This window comes from Panthera pardus, unplaced genomic scaffold (genome assembly GCF_024362965.1).
Source record: "Panthera pardus isolate Hobbes unplaced genomic scaffold, ASM2436296v1 HiC_scaffold_26, whole genome shotgun sequence".
Lineage (NCBI taxonomy): Eukaryota > Metazoa > Chordata > Mammalia > Carnivora > Felidae > Panthera > Panthera pardus.
The window spans coordinates 9,660,251-9,683,948 of NW_026526832.1; the positions used below are offsets into that span (position 1 = coordinate 9,660,251).

General features: G+C 43.9%; 1 protein-coding gene across 3 annotated transcripts in view; it reads left to right on the forward strand.

Moving 5' to 3' along the window:
* Positions 1–21,526, forward strand: part of DHX57 (DExH-box helicase 57) — a 55,384-nt gene extending 33,858 nt beyond the window's left edge. For all 3 annotated transcript variants that reach the window (XM_019446924.2, XM_019446947.2, XM_019446934.2), the window contains exons 14-24: positions 1,960–2,056; positions 2,868–3,041; positions 3,871–4,071; positions 5,718–5,994; positions 10,607–10,702; positions 10,791–10,874; positions 13,971–14,105; positions 14,993–15,067; positions 15,752–15,886; positions 18,835–19,035; positions 20,869–21,526. In XM_019446924.2, coding sequence (XP_019302469.2) covers positions 1,960–2,056; positions 2,868–3,041; positions 3,871–4,071; positions 5,718–5,994; positions 10,607–10,702; positions 10,791–10,874; positions 13,971–14,105; positions 14,993–15,067; positions 15,752–15,886; positions 18,835–19,035; positions 20,869–21,012 — 1,619 coding nt within the window. In that variant the 3' untranslated portion in view covers positions 21,013–21,526. The remainder of the gene's footprint in view (positions 1–1,959; positions 2,057–2,867; positions 3,042–3,870; positions 4,072–5,717; positions 5,995–10,606; positions 10,703–10,790; positions 10,875–13,970; positions 14,106–14,992; positions 15,068–15,751; positions 15,887–18,834; positions 19,036–20,868) is intronic.
* Positions 21,527–23,698: the final 2,172 nt, after the last annotated feature.

The following is a 23,698-nucleotide window of genomic DNA, read 5'->3' on the forward strand; positions in this document are numbered from 1 at the left end:
TTAGACTTTAATCATTACGTGATATTTCCTGAAGAGACATATGAGCCACGCAAAAGGATTGAAGTACCTTGTGGTCATCTCGGGCGGGTAGTCCGTGTTTGCTAATGCATTATCACTGGTCTAAATATCTTGTTTCATCCCAAAGGAAAAGACTATTGTTGAAAAAAATCAGGTATAGTGGACAAAAGAACTGCTAGAAAATTACCTAAATTCAAAGCAGAGTAGATGTAGTGAGTGGGGGCGCTGACATATTTGTGAATGTTAAAGGGACACCTCTTCCCCGGCTCAGCGGGAAGAGCATACATCACTTCTGATTTCGGGGTCTTGAGTTTAAGCCCACATTGAGTATAGAGCTTACTTTAAAAAAAAAAAAAAAAGATAACCACTGATACAAATGGCCAAGCTGTGAGGGCAGAGCACATCAGGAGGCACATAAAAATATGGACAGGAGCACCTGGGTGGCTTAGTCAGTCAAGTGTCTGACTCTTGATTTCGGTTCAGGTCATGATCCCAGGGTTGTGGGATCAAGCACTACATCGGGCTCTGCACTAAGCATGAAGCCTGCTTAAGATTCTCTGTCCTTCTCCCCTGCTTGTGCTTTCTCTGTCTCTTAAAGATAGATACAGATATAGATACAGATACAGATATAGATGCTATAGATGTAGATATAGGGAGAGGGGAGGGAGAGGGGAGAGGGGAGAGGGGAGAGGGGAGAGGGTCACAGAAACCCAGGTTTGTGTCCAAGCCCCACTCTCATTAACTCTGTCGCCTGGCTGAGTTATTGAGTCACTTTAAAGGTACTAATAACCTTCTTAATGAGTGGCCATGAGGATCAAATGAGACAATGTATGTAAACATACTTTGTATACTATGAGGTGTTTGAAACTAACCCTCAAAGATGTCTTTTGCCCTCTTCGGAGTTCCATTTTCATAACTTAGTTTCCTTATTTACTTAGTAGAGCAAATAACTGTGATAAATAATAGGTCCTGAGTTCCTTGTGGGCAGATTTTTGGTTTATATTCCATTGTACCTAGCACAGAGCGGACATAGGCCCCCAATAAATATTTGTAGGATTAAAGGGAGGGGCTAGTGAAGATGGTGTCAATTTCCTCTTTGAAAAAGCTCAGAAGAAGGTGACTTGCTGAGTGGCCACTCTTGGCACAGAAATATTCTGTAATCGGTTATCACTGCTTATTTTCTTTAATTAAAATTTAAAAGCCCATAAAACCTTCAATAGGGCATGGCCAGTTAACGTGCTGCCTCTCTAACATCTATCTGAATTTAGATTATCAGGTTGACCAGCCAATTTTCTTTTCTTTTTCTCATTTCCAGTAAAATGTTTATGGGTTTTATTTACTAACAGAGAGAAGAGTCTTCCTGTCTTATATAAGATTAGAAGGATAACTCTTCCTATAGAAACAGAATGTCAGTGCCCAGTGCACTAAAGAAGTATATTTAAAGAGCTTTGCTGATGAGAGGTGCCTGGATGGTTCAGTCAGTTAACTGGTTAACCGTCCAACTTCAGCTCAGGTCATGATCTCACAGTTTGTGAGTTCGAGCCCCACGTCAGGCTCTGTGCTGACAGCTCAGAGCCTGGAGCCTACTTCGGATTCTGTCTCCCTCATTCTCTGCCCCTCCCTTGCTCACATGCTGTCTCTCTCTGTCTCTCAAAACTGAATAAACGTTAAAAGAATTAAAAAGAGCTTTGCTAATGATTCTTATGGCCTAAAGTGTTATATTTTTTCTACACTTCAGTTTTCCTCTTGTAGAAAGGTAAATCAGAAAATGGATAAAAACAGTGTCATCCATTTAAATCCTTGGGGACTTTTTAAAAAAAAAGAAAATTGATAGTGAGAAATCTCATATTATTACATTTTTTAAAGTTTAAAATAGCTCTATAATCCATATTAGTTTTTCCTTTTTTGCATCTGTCAGATCGATTCTTTTTATATACCCAGGGGCTATACTTGTATTTTTACCGGGACTAGCAGAAATCAAAATGCTATATGAACAGCTACAGTCCAATTCTCTTTTCAACAACAGACGCAGTAATCGGTAAGTTAATTGCTTTCTGTAGCCTTAACCATCTGCAGTTGTATTGTATGCAAAGATGAATAACCAGAATGGTCTGTGACAGTCATCACCCCCTTTAGACCATGGTGTCACTGCTCGAGAATATGTCTGTTTATGCCAGCTGGAAGTAGACAAACCTATTTGTTCCAGATAATCAATCATTCCCATTCCATTAAATAAAAATTTTTCTCTTCACTTAGCGTAGTGACTCAGCAAAATTGCATGTAATTTCAGTTGCCAGATGGGGGGTGGGGAGGGATGGGAGAAGCCAGTGTAAGTAACAACAAAGAAATGTTACCATTTGAGAAAAAAATAATTTGCAACAGTTCCTTTTCCAGTAGCAAGACATGTGTTTTTATATCTAAAGCGACAGCTACTAAAGAGATAAACACTCCCAGGAATATAGGAATATCTTGGCTTAGCTCACATCACTACCTCTGCCTCTGGTTCTCTGGATATAAAGGTAGAGGAAAAATGATTCTCTCCTGGTTAGTGTGCGAGGCTTGTTACTTATAGAATATCAGCTATACAGTTCTCTTGATTACTTACTACTGAGTTACATTCCAATTTTTCCCAAGTCAGTGCAAGGTTTCTAGTTCATAGAGCTGAGTCAACATTTTGTAAGGCTCAGAAAGAACCTTCTCATTTAGAAGAGCTGGACCCTGAGGGCAGGTTCTAGAGAAGCTGCTGATACTTGGAGTTCTATTGTTAATTTTAATAGAAATTCACCCACCATTAATCCAGTTCCAGCCTTTTGTGCCAGAATATTAAATGTGCGTTTGTTTCCTTCCAGATGCGTGGTTCACCCACTTCATTCATCTTTATCCAGTGAAGAGCAGCAGGCTGTGTTTGTAAAACCCCCTGTGGGTGTAACTAAGATTATAATTTCTACCAACATTGCTGAGACATCCATAACCATTGATGATGTTGTCTATGTCATCGATTCTGGGAAAATGAAAGAAAAGAGGTATTCTCTTTTGGCAATGTGAGAGAGGGGCTAACGATGCATTAGAGTGCCACGGCTGTTAATGGCTGATGCTTTTGAGCTACATGGGTTACCGTTTGGAAAAATATTTTATGGAAACTGCATATGGGTATATATGAGTGATTCTATACCAGGACCATAGTCTTAAAGTCAAACAGAGGTGGAAGGTTTAAGGCTTTCCCTTGGAAGTAATTAATTATTTTTCGTCTTTTTTCCATATGCTTTACATGTGCTTGAATGAAAAAGATGGAATGATATGGGAGGTGATGGGTGTGTTAATTAATTTGATTGTGGAAATCATTCCATAATGCATACATATATCAAAACCACTTTGTACACCTATGTCCAGTTTTTATATGTCAAAATAAACCATGAAAAAGAATAAAGAGAGAAAAGGTTGGGGCACCTAGGTTGCTCAGTCGGTTAAGCATCCGGCTCTTGATTGTGGCTCAGATCATGATCTCACGGTTCGTGAGTTCAAGCCCCACGTCAGGCTCTGTGCTGACGGAGCCTGCTTGGGATTCTCTGTCTTTCCCTCTCTCTCTGCCCCTCCCCTGCTTGCTCTCTCTCTAAATAAGTAAAATAAACTTAAAAAAAGAGAAAAGGTTGCATAAAGGAACTATGTGTAGTAGCATTTGATACCACTTAAAACAGCACTGTGTGCTCCCTCCAGGGGCTGAACTATTCCCGGAACACACAGGACACTGTCCTTCCTTGGAAGTGAGGTAGTTCATTTGTTCTGTCCGTGCTAGGTCGGGTCTTACCCATGTTTTTATAAAAAACTCTTCTCTACATTTTCTTTTTCTTATAGATATGATGCCAGCAAAGGGATGGAAAGCCTAGAGGATACTTTTGTCTCTCAAGCCAATGCTCTGCAAAGAAAAGGTCGAGCGGGCCGTGTTGCCTCTGGGGTCTGCTTCCATTTATTTACCAGCCATCACTTCAATCACCAGCTCTTAAAGCAGCAGCTACCAGAAATACAAAGAGTGCCATTGGAACAGCTGTGTCTGAGGTACATCTTGGTCTTTCTGTTCTGCTTCCAGAAGGTCTACATGTTTCTCACCCTAAGTTCCGTGGGTTTATTTTTCTTAGTAGAAGACATTTTGCCAAGAGTGGGCATGGATGAACTCATTCATTTGCAAAAAAGGAGCTGTTCACTGTTGCTTTTACCATTGGATTTAAATTTTTGCACACGAAGACCTCTTACATTGCAAACAATGGCCCTAAAATAGAGCTTAAGAATACATTTGGAAGTCAGGAAAGTGATCTAATTTATCAAGAAATTTCTGCTAGGGGCAATACCAATATTGAATCATTAAAGGTCAAAAGTCTACAGCCTCGTGATCAGAGCAAAGTAAACAAAAACAACTCGAAAACACCATTATTTAGCTGATAAACAAACAAGAACAAATATCATAAAAGAGGATTTAATGAATGAATGATCAAACTCAGTGTTACTGAAGCTAGGGAACGTTTGGTTCAACCTTCCTGAAAATGTGGTTGGTGTTATGTAAGAACTCAAACCATCCATGCCCTCTGACCCAGTCCCTATGAGGGAATATGCCCATGAAATAATAACCCAAAGCAAATTACTTATACAAAGATGTTATAGCTCTCCTCTTATCCAGCAGGTATATTTTGAAAGCCTTCCATTTGCCAGGGGTTGGGCTGAGCCCTAGAGCTACTGTAGGATTACAAGACCCAGGCCCTGCTTTTAAGTGTCCACAGTCAGGTCTTAAAAAGTTGGGCAGGCACATACCTTACTAAGGTAGTAATAGTGCAGATGAGGAGTGAAGGGACTTGAGAAAACTTTGGAAGTGGAATGACCCACAAGAGGGGATGAGAGAGGGGAAATGTATATATGTGGCACATATGATTTAAAAACAACTCAGATATGCAGCAGTGGGGAAATAGGCAAATTATATAGGCCAACATGGTTCATCTTTTTTTCTTATCTTTTTTTTTTTCATTTAAAGTCTAAGTAAGTGGATTACTGTCCATGCATGTCTTAAAGTGAAATATCTAGGGGGTTGAAGTGGGAGAAAGCTAGGTACCAAATGCATATACATTAGTAAAAATTAGTAAAAAATTAGTAAAAATAAACAACTATGTTCCTAGGTTGACAGCTTAAAAAGGAATTATAAGTGAAATAAATAGATTTTGTGTATGTATGTATGTATATATATATATATATATATATATATATATATATATATATTCTTCTGAAAACTGCTTCAATTCATAATTTAAAAGAGTAGCTCTTCAAGGCAAGACACATTGCAGATTAAGCTTATCAGCAGTTACGGTACAATTTCAGATGTGGGAAAGAGTAAATGGATCATTTGACTTGTTTCATAATTTGAACCCATATTTGATAGAGAGAAGCATTTTGAAAGTTTATAGACAGAATTTTATCCTGAATCCCCATAAGTTTCAGGGTAGGATTTGAAAGTGTTTCTATAATTTATTGCTAGAACTAGAAGACATAAGAGTTTTGTTTTGTTTTTTTTTTAATGTATTTCACCTAGCATGGTCTAGCTTATGAAAGCATGTGCCTTGGAAGTTGGCAACTATTTTCGTTCAAGAAAGAAGCTTGTTCCTCTGTGTCATCTCTCCAGAAATAAAATGGACGCATTATGTTTTTTTTTCTTTTTGTAGAATTAAAATTTTAGAGATGTTTAGCACTCACAGTCTCCAGTCTGTTTTCTCTCGGCTCATTGAGCCGCCGCACCCAGATTCTCTCCGTGCCTCAAAAATACGATTACGAGACTTAGGAGCGTTAACTCCAGATGAAAAGCTGACCCCTCTAGGGTATCACCTGGCCTCCCTGCCGGTGGACGTGAGAATCGGCAAACTGATGCTGTTTGGGTCTATCTTCCGCTGCTTGGATCCTGCCCTCACCATTGCCGCCAGCTTGGCTTTTAAGTCTCCTTTTGTAAGTAAACAACATTCACTGAAACTGGAGTCCATAGGTCTCTAAGGGGACCATGGGGGCTTCAGGGTTATGTGATCCTCCTAACATGTTTTCTTGTGAGGGTGATATATGGGAATTCTTCAGGTCACAATGTCTAACTTTTGTCTGATCCTCAAAGAAATCCATGCCCCAAGTAAAGATTAAGAACTGAAGATCCAACTTACTGAAGTAACATAAATGTGCTTTTTATGGTATCCACTATCCTTGCTCATTAAAGAAAAATCAGAATGGGGCGCCTGGGTGGCTCAGTCAGTTAAGCGTCTGACTTCGGCTCAGGTCATGATCTCATGGTTCATGGGTTTGAGCCCCACGTCAGGTTCTGTGCAGACAGCTCAGAGCCTGGAGCCTGCTTCGGATTCTGTGTCTCCCTCTCTCTCTGCCCCTCCCCCACTTGCACTGTGTCTCGCTTTCTCAGAAAATAAACATTTTTTAAAAATTAAAAAAAAAAAAAAAAAGAAAGAAAAATCAGAAAATGCAAGCAAGCGAAAGGTGCCCCTGCATAAAATACACTGGATCCCTGTTTTTGTTTGTTTGTTTGTTTGTTTGTTTGTTTGTTTGTAGACAGAGTATGAGCAGGTAGGGACAGAGAGAGAGGGAGAGAGAGAATCTCAAGCAGGCTCCGCGCTGTCAGTGTAGAGCCCAACAGGGGGCTCAAACCCACAAATTACGAGGTCACCACCTGAGCCGAAACTGAGTCAGATGCTTAGTTGACTGACCCAGGCTCCCCAGATCACTTTTTTAAAACAGCATTATTGAGGGGCGCCTGGGTGGCTTGGTTGGTTAAGCGTCTGACTTCGGCTCAGGTCATGATCTCACGGTCCGTGAGTTCGAGCCCCGTGTCGGGCTCTGTGCTGACAGCTCAGAGCCTGGAGCCTGTTTCAGATTCTGTGTCTCCCTCTCTCTCTGCTCCTCCCCCGTTCATGCTCTGTCTCTCTCTGTCTCAAAAATAAATAAAGGTTAAAAAAATTTAAAAAAATAAATAAATAAAACAGCATTATTGAAATATAATTCGCCCATTTAAGTTGTACATTCAGAAGTTTTTAATATTATGCAGTCCTCGCCATCGTCAGTTTTAGAACATTTTTAGTACCTCATAAAGAAACCCCTCAGCAGTCACTCCCTCTTTCCCCTCAAAACCCTCATCCACTGCAGCCCTAGGCACCCACCAGTTTGCTTTCTGCCTTCACAGATGGACCTCCTCTAGACATTTCGTATTAGTAAAATAATATAATGTATGTTCTTTTGTGATTGGCTTCTTCACTTAGCATAATGCTTTTAAGGTACATCTATGTTATAGCATGAATCAGTCTTCATTCCTTTACCAAACAATACTCCTGTGAATGGACATACCTCATTTTATCTGTCTAGCACTGATGGACACTTGGGATTGTTTCCACCTTTGCCTGTAAACATTCATGTACACATTTTTATGTAGAGATATGTTTTCATTTGTCTTGGGTATTCAGAGGACAGTTACTTGATCAAATATGGTAACTCTTCGAGGAACTTTCAGACTCTTTTTCCAGAGTAGCTGCATATTACATTCCACCAGCATTTTATCAAGGTTGCAATTTTTCCACATCTTCACCAACAGTTGTTATTATCTAACATTTTTATTATAATCATCCTAGGGGGTGTGAATTTGTGGTTTTGATTTGTATTTCCCCAATAGCTAATGATAGAGAACATTTTTTCATTTGCTTATTTGCCATTTGTATATCTTCTTTCAAGAAATGTCTGTGTAGATCCTTTGCCCATTTTTTGTTGTTGTTGTTGTTGTTGTTGTTTTTTAACGTTTATTTATTTTTGAGACAGGGAGAGACAGAGCATGAACGGGGGAGGGTCAGAGAGAGAGGGAGACACAGAATCCGAAACAGGCTCCAGGCTCTGAGCTGTCAGCACAGAACCTGACGCGGGGCTCGAACTCACGGACCGCGAGTTCATGACCTAAGCCAAAGTCGGATGCTTAACCGACTGAGCCACCCAGGCACCCCCTTTTGCCCATTTTTAAATTGCGTTATTCATCTTTTTATTACTGATTCATAAGAGTTCTTTATACATTTTGGATACAGGTCTTTTATCAGACATATGATCTACAAATATTTTCTCCCATTCTGTGGGTTACCTTTCTTACTTTCTTGATATGTCCTTTGAAACCCAAAAGTTTTTAACTTTGATGAAGTCCAATTTATCCAGTTTTTTGTTCCTCAAGCTTCCACTGCCATAGTTAAAGAATCCATTGCCAAAATGGCTGAAGGGGAACGGAAGTTACTGGCTTCCACTTACAGAATGAGTAAGTCATGGGAATAAAAGGCAGGGCATAAGGAATATAGTCAATGACATTGTAATAGCATTGTCTAGTGACAGATGGTAGGTATACTTGTAGTGAGCATAGCATAATGTATATCGATTATTGACTTGTCAAATCACTGTGTTGTATACCTGAAACTAATGTAGCATTGTGTCAACTACACTAAAAAAAAAAAAAAAAAAAAAAAATCCATTTCCAGATCCAAAGTCATGAAGATTTATCCCATTTATCCCTACATTTTTTTCTAAGAGTATTATAGTTTTAGCTCTTACATTATAGTCTTTGGTCTATTTTTTTTTTTAAGTGTTTATTTATTTTTGAGAGAAAGACAGAGTGCAAGTGAGAGAAGGGCAGAGAGAGAGAGAGAGAGAGAGCGAGCGCGGGGGAGGGAAACACAGAATCTGAAACAGGCTCCAGGCTCCAAGCTGTCAGCACAGAGTTCATTGCAGGGCTCGAACTTATGAAGCATGCAATCATTACCTGAGCCAAAGTCGGACGCTTAACCGACTAGGCCACCCAGGCGCCCTGGTCTTTGGTCAATTTTGAGTTAATTTTGTATACGGCATGAGGTAAGAGCCCAACTTCATTCTTTTGCATATGACTGTACAGTTGTCCCAGTTCCATTTGTTGAAAAAGACTATTCTTTCACCATTGAATGGTCTTGGCATTCTTGTCAAAAATCAGTTGACCACTGGGGCGCACTTGACTGATTCGGGAGAGTGTGTGACTCTCAATCTCACGGTCATGAATTCGAGCCCCGTGTTGGGTGTAGAGATTACTAAAAATAAATAATTAATTAATTAGTTAGTTGACCATAAATATATGGGTTTATTTCTGGACTGTCAATTCTATTCCATTGAGTAGAATGTCTGTCCTTATGCCGGTACCACACTATCTTGATTATTCTAGTTTTATAGTGTGTTTTGAAATTTAAAAATGTGAGTCTTCCAGCCTTGTTCTTTTTATCATTTTGGTAGGAATTTTTACACCTATATTCATAGGAGGTATTAGTCTATAGGAAAAAAGACATTAGTTATGGGTATGGAAGTAGGGGAGACTCAAGCATAAAAGATGAGTGAATAAGAAATTGTAAAATAAAGATACCACAGAGTTAACAATTTTTTTTTAAGTTTGTTTTGAGAGAGAGACAGAGCACACACAGGCAGAACAGAGAGAGAGAGAGAGAGAGAGAGAGAGAATCCCAAGCAGGCTCCGCATGGGGCTCAATCTCATGAACCGTGAGATCATGACCTGAGATGAAATCAACAGTCGGATGTTTAAGTGACTGAGCCACCCAGGCGCCCCAAAACGAACAGAATGTTAGAGTTTAGATCTGGCTTTTAGAATGAGTGGCTCTTGGGGCGCCTGGGTGGCGCAGTCGGTTAAGCGTCCGACTTCAGCCAGGTCACGATCTCGCGGTCCGTGAGTTCGAGCCCCGCGTCAGGCTCTGGGCTGATGGCTCGGGGCCTGGAGCCTGTTTCCCATTCTGTGTCTCCCTCTCTCTCTGCCCCTCCCCCGTTCATGCTCTGTCTCTCTCTGTCCCAAAAATAAATAAAAAACGTTGAAAAAAAAAAATTTAGAATGAGTGGCTCTTTGATGACATGACGACATCTTGGCACAAGGAACTAAAAGACCCGCCAGAGCTTGGTTTGCATGGGCAGAGAGACTCAAGGGCAATAGGACTATTAGCTTGCCAGTTACCACCACACTTGCCTTTAATCAGCCACTCACTGTCTACTTTGTGATCCGCACAAAACACTTCCCAAGGCACCTGGCTTCAGCCATGGGAAAGTGCCATTAGAAACCTCAGGTAGGGGCGCCTGGGTGGCTCAGTCAGGAAAAGCATGCAACTTCTGATCTAGGGGTTGTAAATTTGAGTCCTCTGTTGGGTGTAGAGATTATTTGAAAATAAAATCTTGAGCCGCCTGGGTGGCTCAGTCAGTTAAGCATCCAACACTTGGTTTCCGCTCAGGTCATGATCTCATGGTTGGTAAGACTGAGCCCCGCATCAGGCTCTGTGCTGACAGTGCAGAGCCTGCTTGGGATTCTCTCTCTCTCCCTCTCTGTCTGCCCCTCACTCCCTTGTATGTGCTTTCTCTCTCTCTCTCTCTCTCTCTCTCTCTCCCTCTCTCTCTCTCTCTCTCACAGAATAAATAAATAAACAAAAAAAATAAAATAAAAGGCAGTGATTATTTAAAAAAGAAAAATAGAAAAGAAACCTCAGGTAAAATGTGCCCTTCACACCTGGTTTTCCTCATTTAGGTGTCTCCCTGGGATAAAAAAGAGGAAGCTAACCAGAAAAAGCTAGAATTTGCATTTGCCAACAGTGATTATCTGGCCCTTCTGCGAGCATATAAAGTAAGTATCTAACCTCATAGCTGAGGTATATTACCACAATTGGCAGCAAAGACAGAGTAAGTTCACTTATATTTTCTTCAAAACTTAGGGATGGCAGCTAAGTACGAAAGAAGGCATGCGTGCAAGTTACAATTACTGCAGACAGAACTTCCTGTCCGGAAGAGTTCTTCAGGTGAGTTGTTTCTGTGGCAGTTTGTTTGTGTTCGTTTTATTGCAGGGGCACACCAGAGGGTGTTGTAGCTTTGTCTTATTTGTCCTCCCTTGACATTGAAAGTGTTACTTCTGGAATACGCTTGGCTTTAGCAGCTGTGTAAAACACACTCCTATTTCACATCCTCTCACATGAGGCCTTCTGTGCTGAACCGTCCAACTGACCCATTTTACTTCTTTTCAGTGAATTTGTGTTTACTTACGTGGAGGATAGAATATAGGCACTCTGCAGATCACTGCTTACTGGAAGTTAGCTTTTTCAGTGACTATACCAGGCTTTCTTTCTTTCTTTCTTTTTTTTTAAATGTTTATTTATTTTTGAGAGAGAGAGGGAGAGGATTTGAAGTAGGCTCTGCACTGTCAGCAGGCTCCAACTCATGAACCGCAAGATCATGACCCGAGCCAGTCAGACTCTTAACCGACTGAGCCACCCAGGAGCCCTTATACCAGGCATTCTTAACCTGTGTCCATAAACCCCTGAAATTGTACACAAAAGTATATGCTTGTACATATGTGCTTTATTCTGGAGAGAGGGACCATAGCTTTCATGATGTTCTCAAAGTGGACAGTGAGCATCCCAAACTCTTCACCTTCTCCTCAAAACCAGACAACGAATACTGAACTGGATTTTAATTTTTCTTATGACCGTCAGAGGCTACGATGTCAATAACGAGTGCACAAGAAAGAGAAAGTTTATTATCTTGTAATAGTAGAGAGGGTTCTGTCTTCTGTTGTGAGGGTGTTGTAGGCCCCTTTCCAAAGTGGTCTGCGAAGCCAGACTAATGCTGGTACACATCTTTGCAAAGCATCTGTTTTACTCAAAGATTTTGAAGCTGGGAAGGGGAAGGACTTTTTTGTTGTTGTTGTTAAGTTAGCTAACATACAGTATAGTCTTGGCTTCAGGAGTAGAATCCCATGATTCATCACTTACATCCAACACCCAGTGCTCGTCCCAACAAGTGCCCTCCTCAATGCCCATCACCCATCTTCCTCCGCCTCCCCGACCCCCCACCCCTATCAACCCTCAGTCTGTTCTCTGTATTTAAGAGTCTCTTATGGTTTGCCTCCCTCTCTGTTTGTATCTTATTTTTCCTTCAAGGGGAAGGAGTTTATTTTCATATTAAAAGACGTCTTGGAGTAGAACACAAAATTTATGTCCTTAGTACTTACCACTGCCTGGATATTTATCTCTCTACCCCACAAGCTCCGTCAGAGCAGAGACCTTACCGTATTCCCAGCGCCAGAACTTTGCTTAACACATAGCTGGCACCCAGTAAAGATTCACTGAAGAAATGCGTGAGTGAGTGAATTTGGTTATTTACAATGAAGTAAGAGACCTCAGGAGCATCCCACTGTTTGCCTTCATTCTCTGCTTGGAGGTGAGGCATCAGGAGAGGAGAAAAGCTCTAGATACATTCTAAGTTCATCAAAAGCAGTCATTGTCAATCACAATAGATTCATAAAGTAAATAAGTAAACACACTCAGGCTCACCCCAGGCCAGTTACACCTGGATCTCTGTGGGTAGAGCCTAAGCATCTGTTGATGTCTGTTGGGCACCCCAGGTGATAGTATGCAGCTGGCGTTGAGAACCACTGGTCTGAAGGGTGTGTTATATGTGAGGTGCAGTAATAGATCTTTCCTCAAGTCATTAACATTTAAGTGTAAAGCGATACTTCTTTTAAATTACACCTCTTACTGGGCGCCTGGGTGGCTCAGTCGGTTAAGCGTCCGACTTCGGCTCAGGTCATGGTCTCATAGTTTGTGAGTTCGAGCCCCACATCCGGCTCTGTGCTGACAGCCCAGGGCCTGGAGCCTGGTTCGGATTCTGCATCTCCTTCCTTCTCTACCCCTCACCCACTCACTCTCTCTCTCCCTCTCTCTCAAAAATAAACATTAAAAAAAATGACATTTCTTACTAAATTTATTTATTCATTTTCTTCAGGATGCCCATCGGAGTTCCCTCTTCTCACTAAAGACATTAAGATTAAGACTGTCAAAAAAGGGGGGGGAGGGTGGGGTGCCTGGGTGGCTCAGTCAGTTGAGCGTCCGATTTAGGCTCAGGTCATGATCTTACGGTTCATGAGTTAGAGCCCCACATCAGGCTGTATGCTGACAGCTCAGAGCCTGGAGCCTGCTTCGGATTCCTTGTATCCCTCTCTGCCCCTCCCCCACTCATGCTCTGTCTCTCGTTCAAAAACACACATTAAAAAAAAAGATTAGCAATTAAAACCTTGTCATGATAGAGAAGTCCTAGCTCTATTTTGCCATATTATCCATGCGTACTTGAGATATTCCAAGAAAATACTTGAACTGTCATCAGGAGACAAGATAGTGCTTAGCTCTCAGTTCCTTTGACGGTTCTAACCTCTTCCCCATCATCTGATACATAGCCTATGCTTAAACAGAAGCCAGAAGAAAAAGAGGTCTGTTCTTTTCTTTCTCACACTTGTGCTCAGTTACACAGGGGGACATCTAAATCTAAACCACTTAATAATATCCTCATTCCTAGGAAGAGATGTGAGCCAGAGACATCACAAGGTAATAGAAAGTAAGTTCTATTACTTACTTTCTAAGTAAGCTGGGTGAGTGAGCTGGGTGTCCTGCACACATTGAGAGAGCACACTCTAGGCTCCGGTAAGGAACTATGAGGATCTGAGCAGAAATGCAAGTTGGAAAAAGCAGATGATGTCACGGCACCTTGAGCTGGGGTCAAAGTAAACTACAAACAAAGTAAACTACATTTTTTGCTGTCCTGAGAATTTCCAGGAAGTCAGACCTACCCCAGATCCAATGAATGTGTTTTTTTAAATGTGACTAAGTCAAATAAATGATCCTTGGGTTTTATGAAGTTGGTGAATGTCTGTGTAACTCTTTTCACTCTCTGTGCTGATTTGCCTAAGTGAAAACTGCCCTTCTGGAAATGACCAGACAAGATAATCTTCGTACCTATTTGGTGAACCCAGATGAGCCTCACTACTAGCCACTGAAGCAAAGACCCTGCACTTACCTTTGATTTGCTGATGCCTGTGCTTGAATATTTTTTCCCACTTCTTTCAGGAAATGGCCAGCCTCAAACGACAATTCACTGAACTGTTATCAGACATCGGCTTTGTAAAGGAGGGACTCAGAGCAAGGGAAATTGAGAAAAGGGCCCAAGCAGGAGACGGTATCTTGGATGCCACAGGCGAAGAGGTAAAGAATGTGTAGTTAGTGCTGTTATTTCTCTTTAATCAGCACAGGAACATTGGTAGGTCTTATTCATTTAAGCACTAGGAGCTGTGGGCTTAGTGACATTCTTGATTTTCTTTCCACAATAAGTGTCAGGTAAACACTCCAAAAAACAAAAGGGTTTTTTTTTGTTGTTAATTGTTGCTATTTTTTTAACATGTTTTCTAATTTATTTTTGAGGGAGAGAGCGAGAGCAAGGGAGGGGTGGGGGGAGAGGGGGGACAGAGGATCTGAAGCGAGCTCCATACTGACAGCAGTGAGCCTGATGCTAGGCTCGAACCCACAAACCTGAGCCGAAGTCGGACACTCAACCGACTGGGCCACCCAGGGCTCCTGTTGCTACTATTTTTGTTTTTAAATTTTCATGCTGGTTCTTGATAAGCCCATAAGAGGTGAAACATGTTTCAGTAATGTCTTCTTAAATCACACCAGCCTTTTTCCAACCAAGGATAGTTTTTTCTGTGACCACAGGAAGAACACTTCTTCAAGATGAACCTGATGCCCCGCGGTTCTCAGTGCAGTTAGTACTTTCTGCAGATTATGACCATCTCCTGAACCAGAGTCTGTCTCCACGGATCCTTAGGAGCACTGGCTTTGTAATTGCTTTGCAGAGACCCAGAGTTAACTGTGGGCTTCTTGGAGTGGGCCCTATATGCATATGGTTTTTTACTTTACCTTGTTTTTCACTTAGAAAGGAAGAGTTTTTCCAGCACAAGGATAGAAATGAGGTATTTTTGTTTTGTTTTGTTTTGTTTTAAGATAGAAAGCAAGTGAAATGTGATGATAAGTTCCAGGGTACAAACAGAAGTGGCCACATTACTTATAAGATCAATGCTGTCTTTCCCTCCTAGGCAAACTCAAATGCTGAGAACCCCAAGCTGATATCAGCAATGCTGTGTGCTGCTCTTTATCCAAATGTAGTGCAGGTAACAAAACATTTTTCCTGGGTCCTCCCACTTCTTTGATTCGTAGCCAAGGGACTTAAGTTAAGACATACACATTAATCACCTTAAAGAGATACACACACACACACACACACACACACACACACACACACACACACACAAAGAGCCTTTTAAACTTTGTATACATTTCCAGTGCTTCAGTTATCCAAATTTGTTAAGATAACATTGTTCAAGAACACATTTATTGTATAAAATGAGGTGCTTGTTTTGAATCCTTCTGACATACTAGAAATTTAAATGGACATAAATGTTATCCTGTCGGGCAACGTGTACATAACTAGCCTTTTATGTTAGGTAGAAACTTGATTCTACTACAGTTTTCCTTACGGTCTCTACTCTGCACTACGGTTAGGTAGGAACAAAATCAAACAAGTCAGTGCTTTGCCATGGGACCACTTGTGGCCAGCTTTCTGGAAAACCCTACCTGTATGTGCTGTCGGACTTTTACCTGAGTTTTAATTATCCAGCCCTTGTCAAACTTAGAAAGACTGAATTTGTGACAGTACTAAATTGTTTTTCATTTAACGTTTTGTTAAATGCTCAGTTGACATCTGCAATGAACGTCTGACACATTGTCTGCTAGTTTTTCAATGGAAATATACATATGTCATATATATGTATTTTTTGTGAATACCTGTTGTTTAGGTGAAAAGCCCAGAAGGGAAATTTCACAAGACCAGTACCGGAGCTGTCAGAATGCAACCAAAATCAGAGGAGCTGAAGTTTGTCACCAAGAACGATGGATATGTGCACATTCACCCTTCCTCGGTGAACTATCAGGTCGGAATGGCGGGTCCACTCACATTTGCATAGGGGAGGTCTCAGGGGAGCAACACAGCCCCTTCTAGTCAGCAGACCTCATCCCGTCACCTGCTGTCCCCAGCAGCACCACTGACTTGGGGAAGGTCGAGAAAGCGTGAACAGACTGGAAATTGGACTGTGTTTGGAAAGACTATTTCCATTTGACGAAAATTCTACTGGATACAAAAAAAAAAACCGCTCAAGCCTGCTTTCAAGCATAAGCTTGCATCTTTGCGGCGGTGACTTAGGCAGTCAGGATCTAATCGCATCCCTAAATCCGCGCCTGACCAGGGAGGGAGTGACGGGCGCTTGCTGCTGGCGCTCCCTCACTTCGCACCCCCTCCTGCCTGCTGCCAACACCCTGTCCCAGCCCCAGAAGTGACGTGTGACCTCCTCGGGGTCCACCCCCTCCCTGGTCCTCCTCCCCCTTGACTCTAGTGTAGTATTCGACCCTGCTAACCTCCCATCCTCTTGAAACCATCTTTGATGTGTTTTTGCTCCTGAAATACCACTTTCTTCTCTCTCTCCGATCACCGCCCGATACGCCTTTTGCTGGTTTCTCTCCTTTGCTCTGAAATGGCGCTCTGTCCCTCGTCCTCATTGTCTCACTGCGGAGCACTTACTCTTCCCGAACCCACAGAGCGTGACACCGCGGTTCCAAACTGCCACCTGGAGCTGTCACAGAGCCCCCAGCTTGCTCTCCCTGTGCCTGGGCTTGTCCTGAGCCCTCCTCCTGGCAGCCCCAGCCGGACGCCTGCCAGTCAGCTCAGGCTCCTTGTCTCCCACTTCTCTCCTCTCTCCTCTCTCCTCTCTCGCCTGTCCTGGCAAACAGCACCTTCCCAGCCGGAGGCCCCCGCGCACGGAGACCCTGCCACTCTTCGCCTCGCTCCAGTCCATCTGGGCGCCGGGCAGCAGTTCTGCCTGTTGACGCTCCCAGATGTGCCTGCGTGTCCTCTCCCCACCGCCCTGCCTCAGTTCAAAGCCCACCATCCGCCTCTTGCCTGGAGTGCTGTAACGATCTGACTTCTGGTCCTTTCTCTCCGACCTTTTACAGTACTGCTGCCACAATTAACTTTACAAAACCTCCGTTTGGTCATATCATCCCCTTGCTTAAAACTCTTCATATATGGAGGCTCCCACACACTCTCATCCGACCCTTCACGCCTGCCCCTCTTTACCATGTCCCTTGTCACTCCTCCCTCTGTCACTCTGTGTGCCATGACGTACAACGCACTCCCTCGGAGTCTGGGATGATAGTCCCATTCCCAGCAGGCTCCTACGTGTCCTTGGAGCTTCCATTAAAAACCACCTCCCCGGGGTCCCGCCCCCTCGAAGTTGCTCCTCTGTCCCACCAGCACGAGGTGTGCATTTTGTCCACTGTTGCGCTTATCCCATTATTTTACGGTTTGTGGTAAGTCTTCATGGAATTGTGAAATTCCTAAAGACAGGACGTGTATTCATTTCTATGTCCTCATTGGCTAGCCTGGCACCTGGCCCAAAGCAGATGCTCAGTAAAGCTCTGGGGGGGGGGGGGGGGGGAGGGTGGAGGGACAGGGGATGGGGGAAGAGAGTTTGAAGTGTTCGGGCTGCTCGGCCCCCTGGAACTACTGAGTAACGTGTCAGCAAAGCATGAAAAGTATCTCCAAGAGCCCAGAAGAACTGGAGGACCCGGAGGTCCTCTGGCTGTCAGCTGCATACGTACCTAGGGGCCAGAGGACTGAGTTAGGGCCACCCCTCTTCTGAGTTCATCATGACATTCATGCAGTGCATCCTTTGGTACCTACCAGTGCCTTCTCTTTTCCAGGCCCTGTTGTGGGCAGGTGAACTAGACAGACTGGGTCTCTGCCCTCGGGGAGCTTATGCTCTGCTGAGGAAGACAGGCAAGAAACAAGTCATCTCATCTTAGTAACAAATGCTATCAAGAGAAATAGAACAATAGAAATTGTGAGGCACCTGGGTGGCTCAGTCGGTTAAGCGACCGACTTTGGCTCAGGTCATGATCTCACGGTTCGTGAGTTTGAGCCCCGCATCGGGCTCTGCTGACAGCTCAGAGCCTGGAGCCTGCTTCTGATTCTGTGTCTCCCTCTCTCTCTGCACCTCCCCTGCTTGTGCCCTGTCTCTCTCTGTCTCTCAAAACATAAATAAATGTTAAAAAAAGAATTAAAAAAAAAAGAGAAATAGGACAGAGTAAGAGATTTTAAGAGTGATAGGGGAGGGGCCATTTTGCCCAGAGTGGGCAGGGAAGAACATTCCAGCAGGGGAAATCAGTGCAAGAGCAGCACGTGTTTTAAGACAAGCAGGCACAGTTCAGGTTGTGTGGGACCTTGTAGGCTATGGTACGGATTTGGGATTTTATTCTTGGGAAGTCACTGGAGGGTGTTGTTTTTGAAAGATCATGGTGGCTGCCGGGTGGGAAAGAGACCGTGAAGATGCGAAGCAGAAACCCAGCGAGCACTTAGAAAGCCCTGGCAGTGGGCTGTGCGAGTTGATGATGGTTTGAGCCGTACCGGTGGTTAGAATATGTCGTTTCATTATGTATTTTCATGTTTCATTATGTATTTTCATTTGAAAAGCGACAGGACTTAGTGACCATTTCAATGGAGTGAGGGGAAAGAGCAGTCGAAGGCTTCTCAGTCTGGGATGTGAACAGCCGAGGAGGGGTACATCATTTACTGAGCTGGAGGGGATGCTGCTGGAAAGGAGTGGGAAAATCAAGAATTCCTTTTGAACCTAAGTCTGAGATGCTCGTTAGACGTCCAGAGGGAGACGTCAAGAGGGCAGTCGCTGTACAAGTCCGGCCTCGGGGGGAAGGTTCGGGCCGGAGACAATCTGGGGAGCCCCAGATGGCCAGGCGGTGCTTACATCTGTGGAATGGGTGGGGTTCCCCTTCGGTTGCCGCTGTCCACATCTGAGGTTTTCTGTTCCAGGTCAGACACTTTGACAGCCCCTACCTGGTGTACCACGAAAAGATCAGAACCAGTCGGGTGTTCATCCGAGACTGCAGCATGGTGTCCGTGTACCCGCTGGTCTTGTTCGGGGGAGGCCAGGTGAGCGTGCAGCTTCAGAGAGGAGCGTTTGTCGTGTCCCTGGATGACGGCTGGATCCGTTTCGCGGCTGCCTCCCATCAGGTAAGGGCTGGCGGGCCTGTCTAGGAGGCACGAGCCCCGCGGGGCTTCGAGGAGAAGACGGGTTCCTGCAGGGAGCGAGGGAGGACGGCAGAGCTGGCAAAGAACGAATGAGGAGAGGGTAGCGGGCCACGGACGGAGGCCAGGCCCGGAGCCTCAGTGAGAGACCAGGAAGGCACTGGGAGGGGAGCCCAGGACGGGCTGGCGTGGGAGGCTCAGGACAGAAGCTGCAGGCGAGACGTTGGACCTTCCTAACTGTTCAACAGATAACACATGTTCTCCAAAGAAAAGTCCCAAAATACACAGACGAGCAAAAATAAATAAAAATCACCCTGATTCCACCACTGCCATAAAAAAAAAAGATAATGGATCTGAATTGTTTATTGTCAGGTCTCACGTGTTCACTACTGGAGTGTCTGCAGAGACACTGGAGGCAGAGTATACGCTTAGGAAATAAAAATTCATTTTGACATTTGCATCGGGTAGAGGTCTTAGACGGCAAGAAGCAGAAACACCAACTCAAACGTTAAAGAGAATTTATTGGCACATTGAACTGTAACATCTAAAGCAGCACAGTCCAATAAAAATACGTGAGCCACATGTGTAATTTCAATTTTTCTAGTAGCCACATTTGAAAAACACAAATAGGCGCAGTTCATCTTAATTTTATGTAGCCTAACACATCTAAAAAGTTTTCATGTCATCGTGTCATCGTATAAGGGCGCACTGAGATACTCCTCTTCATGCGACATCTTCACGATCTGGAGTGTGCACACTCCCCGCACATCTCAGTTCAAAGTGGCCCTTAGATGAGCCACATGTGACGAGTGGCCGTCGTGTTGCCCAGTACAGTTTCCGGAAGGCCAGGCAGCTGGGTGACGAGAGGCTGGCTGACCTTGTGAGGGCAGGATGGCTGCGGCCCCCGGCCTCACGTCTGTTGCAGCATAGTGTCCGGAAGGGGAGACCAGAAACCTCCTCTCTTAAACCAACTGTTGTGGCCAAACGAGTGTCATAAACTGTAAGGCCCGGGTCACCTGAGCCATTCACTCTGGCAAAGCCCACGGCACGAGCCCGTTCGAGTTCCGTCTGGGCGCAAACTGCACGGTGGCCAGACGACGGGGGAGGGGCAAAGCATGTCGGGAAGACCTCTCCAGTGCCTGCTCCAACAGCAGCACGAGCAAAATGCCATAAAGAATGTGGAGCTATTAGCCCCAGCAAAGCATAGAATGTATCCTAAAGCTAGAGACTTTTTCTCTTAGTATCTCCCATTTTTAATTTTCCATTTTCCTGCTTCTCCTCTTGGAACAAATTATAAAAGGTGACCAGGCTTTAATATGGAGAACACTACATAAAAGCCATCCTTTCAGATTTAATCTTTTCTTGAAAGGAGATGTGGACATTGAGTGAACATTCCTATAGCTGCATCAAGAAATTAAAACTTTTAAAAAAATTTTTATTTTTGAGAGCAACAGAGACAGAGCATGAGTGGGGGAGGGGCAGAGAGAGAGGGAGACATAGAATCGGAAGCAGGCTCCAGGCTTAGAGCTGCAGCTGTCAGCACAGAGCCTGACGCGGGGCTCGAACTCACAGACTGTGAGATCATGACCTGAGCCGGAGTCAGACGCTTAACCGACTGAGCCACCCAGGCGCCTCCATCAAGAAATTTTAGAAGCGCTTTTAGAATAAATTGTGTTAGTTTCTCCTCCCCCCACCACGTGGAGGTAAAATTAATAGCAGCAATCTAGAATAATGATAATCATCACTGGGATGTTTCCTGTAATAACCTTTCCTCCCCCGTTGACCCAAGCGCTGCTTACGCTGCAACTTTCATTTTAGGTGGCCGAATTAGTAAAGGAACTTCGTTGTGAACTTGACCAGCTCCTCCAGGATAAGATAAAAAACCCGAGCACAGATCTGTGTACGTGTCCTCGAGGATCCCGGATCATCAGCATGATTGTGAAACTTGTCACCACACAATAAAGACCTGCCTCGGGAGAGCGCCTGCCCCGCCCCTTGTGCTCCCCTGGGAAATAACGGCAGCACCTCTACCTCCAGCCAAGCCCTGAGGCGCCGAGCACGAGGGAAGCCTCCCAGACCCCCAGACCTGGCAGGGGCGCTCCCAGCACAATTTGGAGTGTCGGTGTGAGGCGGTCGAAAAACCAGCTTTGCCTGTCTTTTTCTCTGGGACTGTCCTGGAATGAAGGAAATTCACCCAGTAACACAAAAGTGAATGTTTAATACAATTCTGTTTTATTCTATGTATTTTTTTTCTCCTGCTTTTTACTAGGGTGAGGGAGGAGCATGAGGAGAAATACTGAATGTTTTTTCTATCATAACGGCTCATCTGAAAGAAGTTAGAACAGAAAAAGGACAAAAAAAAAATCATGTGAGCAAGAAAAATTAAAATTTCATTTTAGGCTCTTGGCTACAAAGCAAACTTGACTTGTGACAGATTTTTACTTTTACTCATTAAAGGTCAACCGAAAAAAACAAACTTAAAGAGCTCTTATCTGTTATTAGAATGCAAGCTGGTCTCACCCTTAACATTCATATTCTCGAAAGCAGAACCGTCTAGGTGTCTTCGTGCTGTTTTAGGTTTTCCATTTAGGAATCTTGCTCTCTCTTAGGCACACACCCAGATCTCATGGCCACACTCCTCCTTACCCAAAGGGGAATTTTGATGGCATTCTCAGAGCAGAGTTGGCAACGGTCGATGTAGAAAAGTTTGCCATGCTAGTGTCAGATTTACAGCCATAAAAATATCTTCCACGAGACTGCTTATTTTCAGCCACCACTTAGGTGAATGGGGAGCCAGCATGTTGAAAAACCATGAGTACATTTACATTGCCTCTGGACATTTTGCAGCGTGGCCAGGAAGAATCCCGAAGGGCTGAGTGGAAAAAAATATTCTTGTGTTTGTCTAGCGCTCAGGTAGAGTCATTACAGATTTCACACCAGAGATAGAATTCAAACGAATCGGCAAAACCACTGCAGTGAAGGGTGGTCACTTTTTAAGGTATTATTTCTGTTCAGTTTCCAGAAAACCTCCTGGACTGTCCAAAACGGTCATTACCAAGCATGTTTAAACTTTGGCGCACTTGAAGAGTTGAGATTCTAAGTAGTATTTTTAAAAGGCATGAATTCACGTTATCACTTTAAATAAAAGACACGCATATGCACAGCACCCACAGCATTCAGGCTCTGACTTGCCCTGGAAACAAGGCTCACATTACAGAACTGCTCAGGAGAAATGCAGGAGAAAACCGTCCTAACACATTTTTTTAAACCAGTGTGGACTCTTGGTGCCGTAGCGGAGCTCATATTGGCTGCCCGAGATCGAGCCATCGGCCTGAATGGGCCCACAGCTCTCAACACAAGTCCACAGCACAGCATACGACTGGCCAGCTGGCCGGGTGGTAGTTAACAACAAAACCATCCATTGAGAGTACTGAGCAATCGCTCCCCTCGGGGCAGTCATCGTGGGCTGGCCACCTGCAGCCAGGCACAAGTCGCACAAGTCATTTTACAGATGGGCCAGAAAGTGGAAAAGACTGGGAAGCCTTAACTGAAGGCACTGAATAAGAAAAATCCTTGGGGCACCTGGGTAGCTCAGACTAAGTGCCAGACTTCGGCTAGGGTCATGATCTCACGATTCATGGGTTCAAGCCCCATGTCGGGCTCTGTGCTGACAGTTCAGAGCCTGGAGCCTGCTTCGGATTCTTTGTCTCCCTCTCTCTCTGCCCCTCCCCTGTTCACTCTCTCTCTCTCTCAAAAATAAATAGACATTAAAATAAACATTAAAAAAATAACATAAAATAGAAATCCTCACCTCCAAGACTAAACTTCTTAAGCCCCATCACTAACATGAGATCAATGAAATAGGATTACTTCTTTGCGATTGAAGATCAGAGTGCAGTGTAGCATTTCAAGGTGACACCAAATTTCTAAGCCCCAACAAGATGGTCAGCATTGGGGAGCCTGGGTGTCTAAAGCATCTGACTCTTGATCTCAGCTCAGGTCATGATCTTGCAGTTCGTGAGTTCAAGGCCCACGTGGGGCTCTGCGTTGACCATGTGGAGCCCCGTTGGGGTTCGCTCTCTGCCCCTCCCCTGCTTGCTCTCTCTCAAAATAAATAAACTGTAAAAAAAATTGTAAAAGATGATCAGCATTTAATGTTCATTTTCTGGAGAACTCTGTAAATGTTTCTCATTTGTTTTACTGGAACCTAGCTAGGAAATAATATCGATGCAGTACCTGCTACAAAATTAGTCTGCGACACTGTTGTAAGTGCGTGTCTGCGGGGACTTCTCAGGAAATGAGAATAGGTAACATTCTCACAGAGGTGGTCATAGGTTGACAAAGTGCCTTCTTCCTGCTTGAGCTCCATATCTGAATACTACCATTCAGACTCCCTGACGAGGAATGAATTTTGGTCTGTACCCTTCCATTTTGTCACTTGAGCAGTTTAAATAATATACCAGAGCACACAGACTGTGGGTCTGCAAGCATGTGGTCAGTGTTCTTTTTCATTTCCAGGCAATGGTTTGAATATGTCCCTGAGAGGGTATCATAAAATAAGACATTGTGAAAGTCGCTCTGTAAAATATATAGCAAAGGTAAGCAAATTGGGACCAACGGTGTGGTTTTCAGGTGCGGCCCAGGCTGG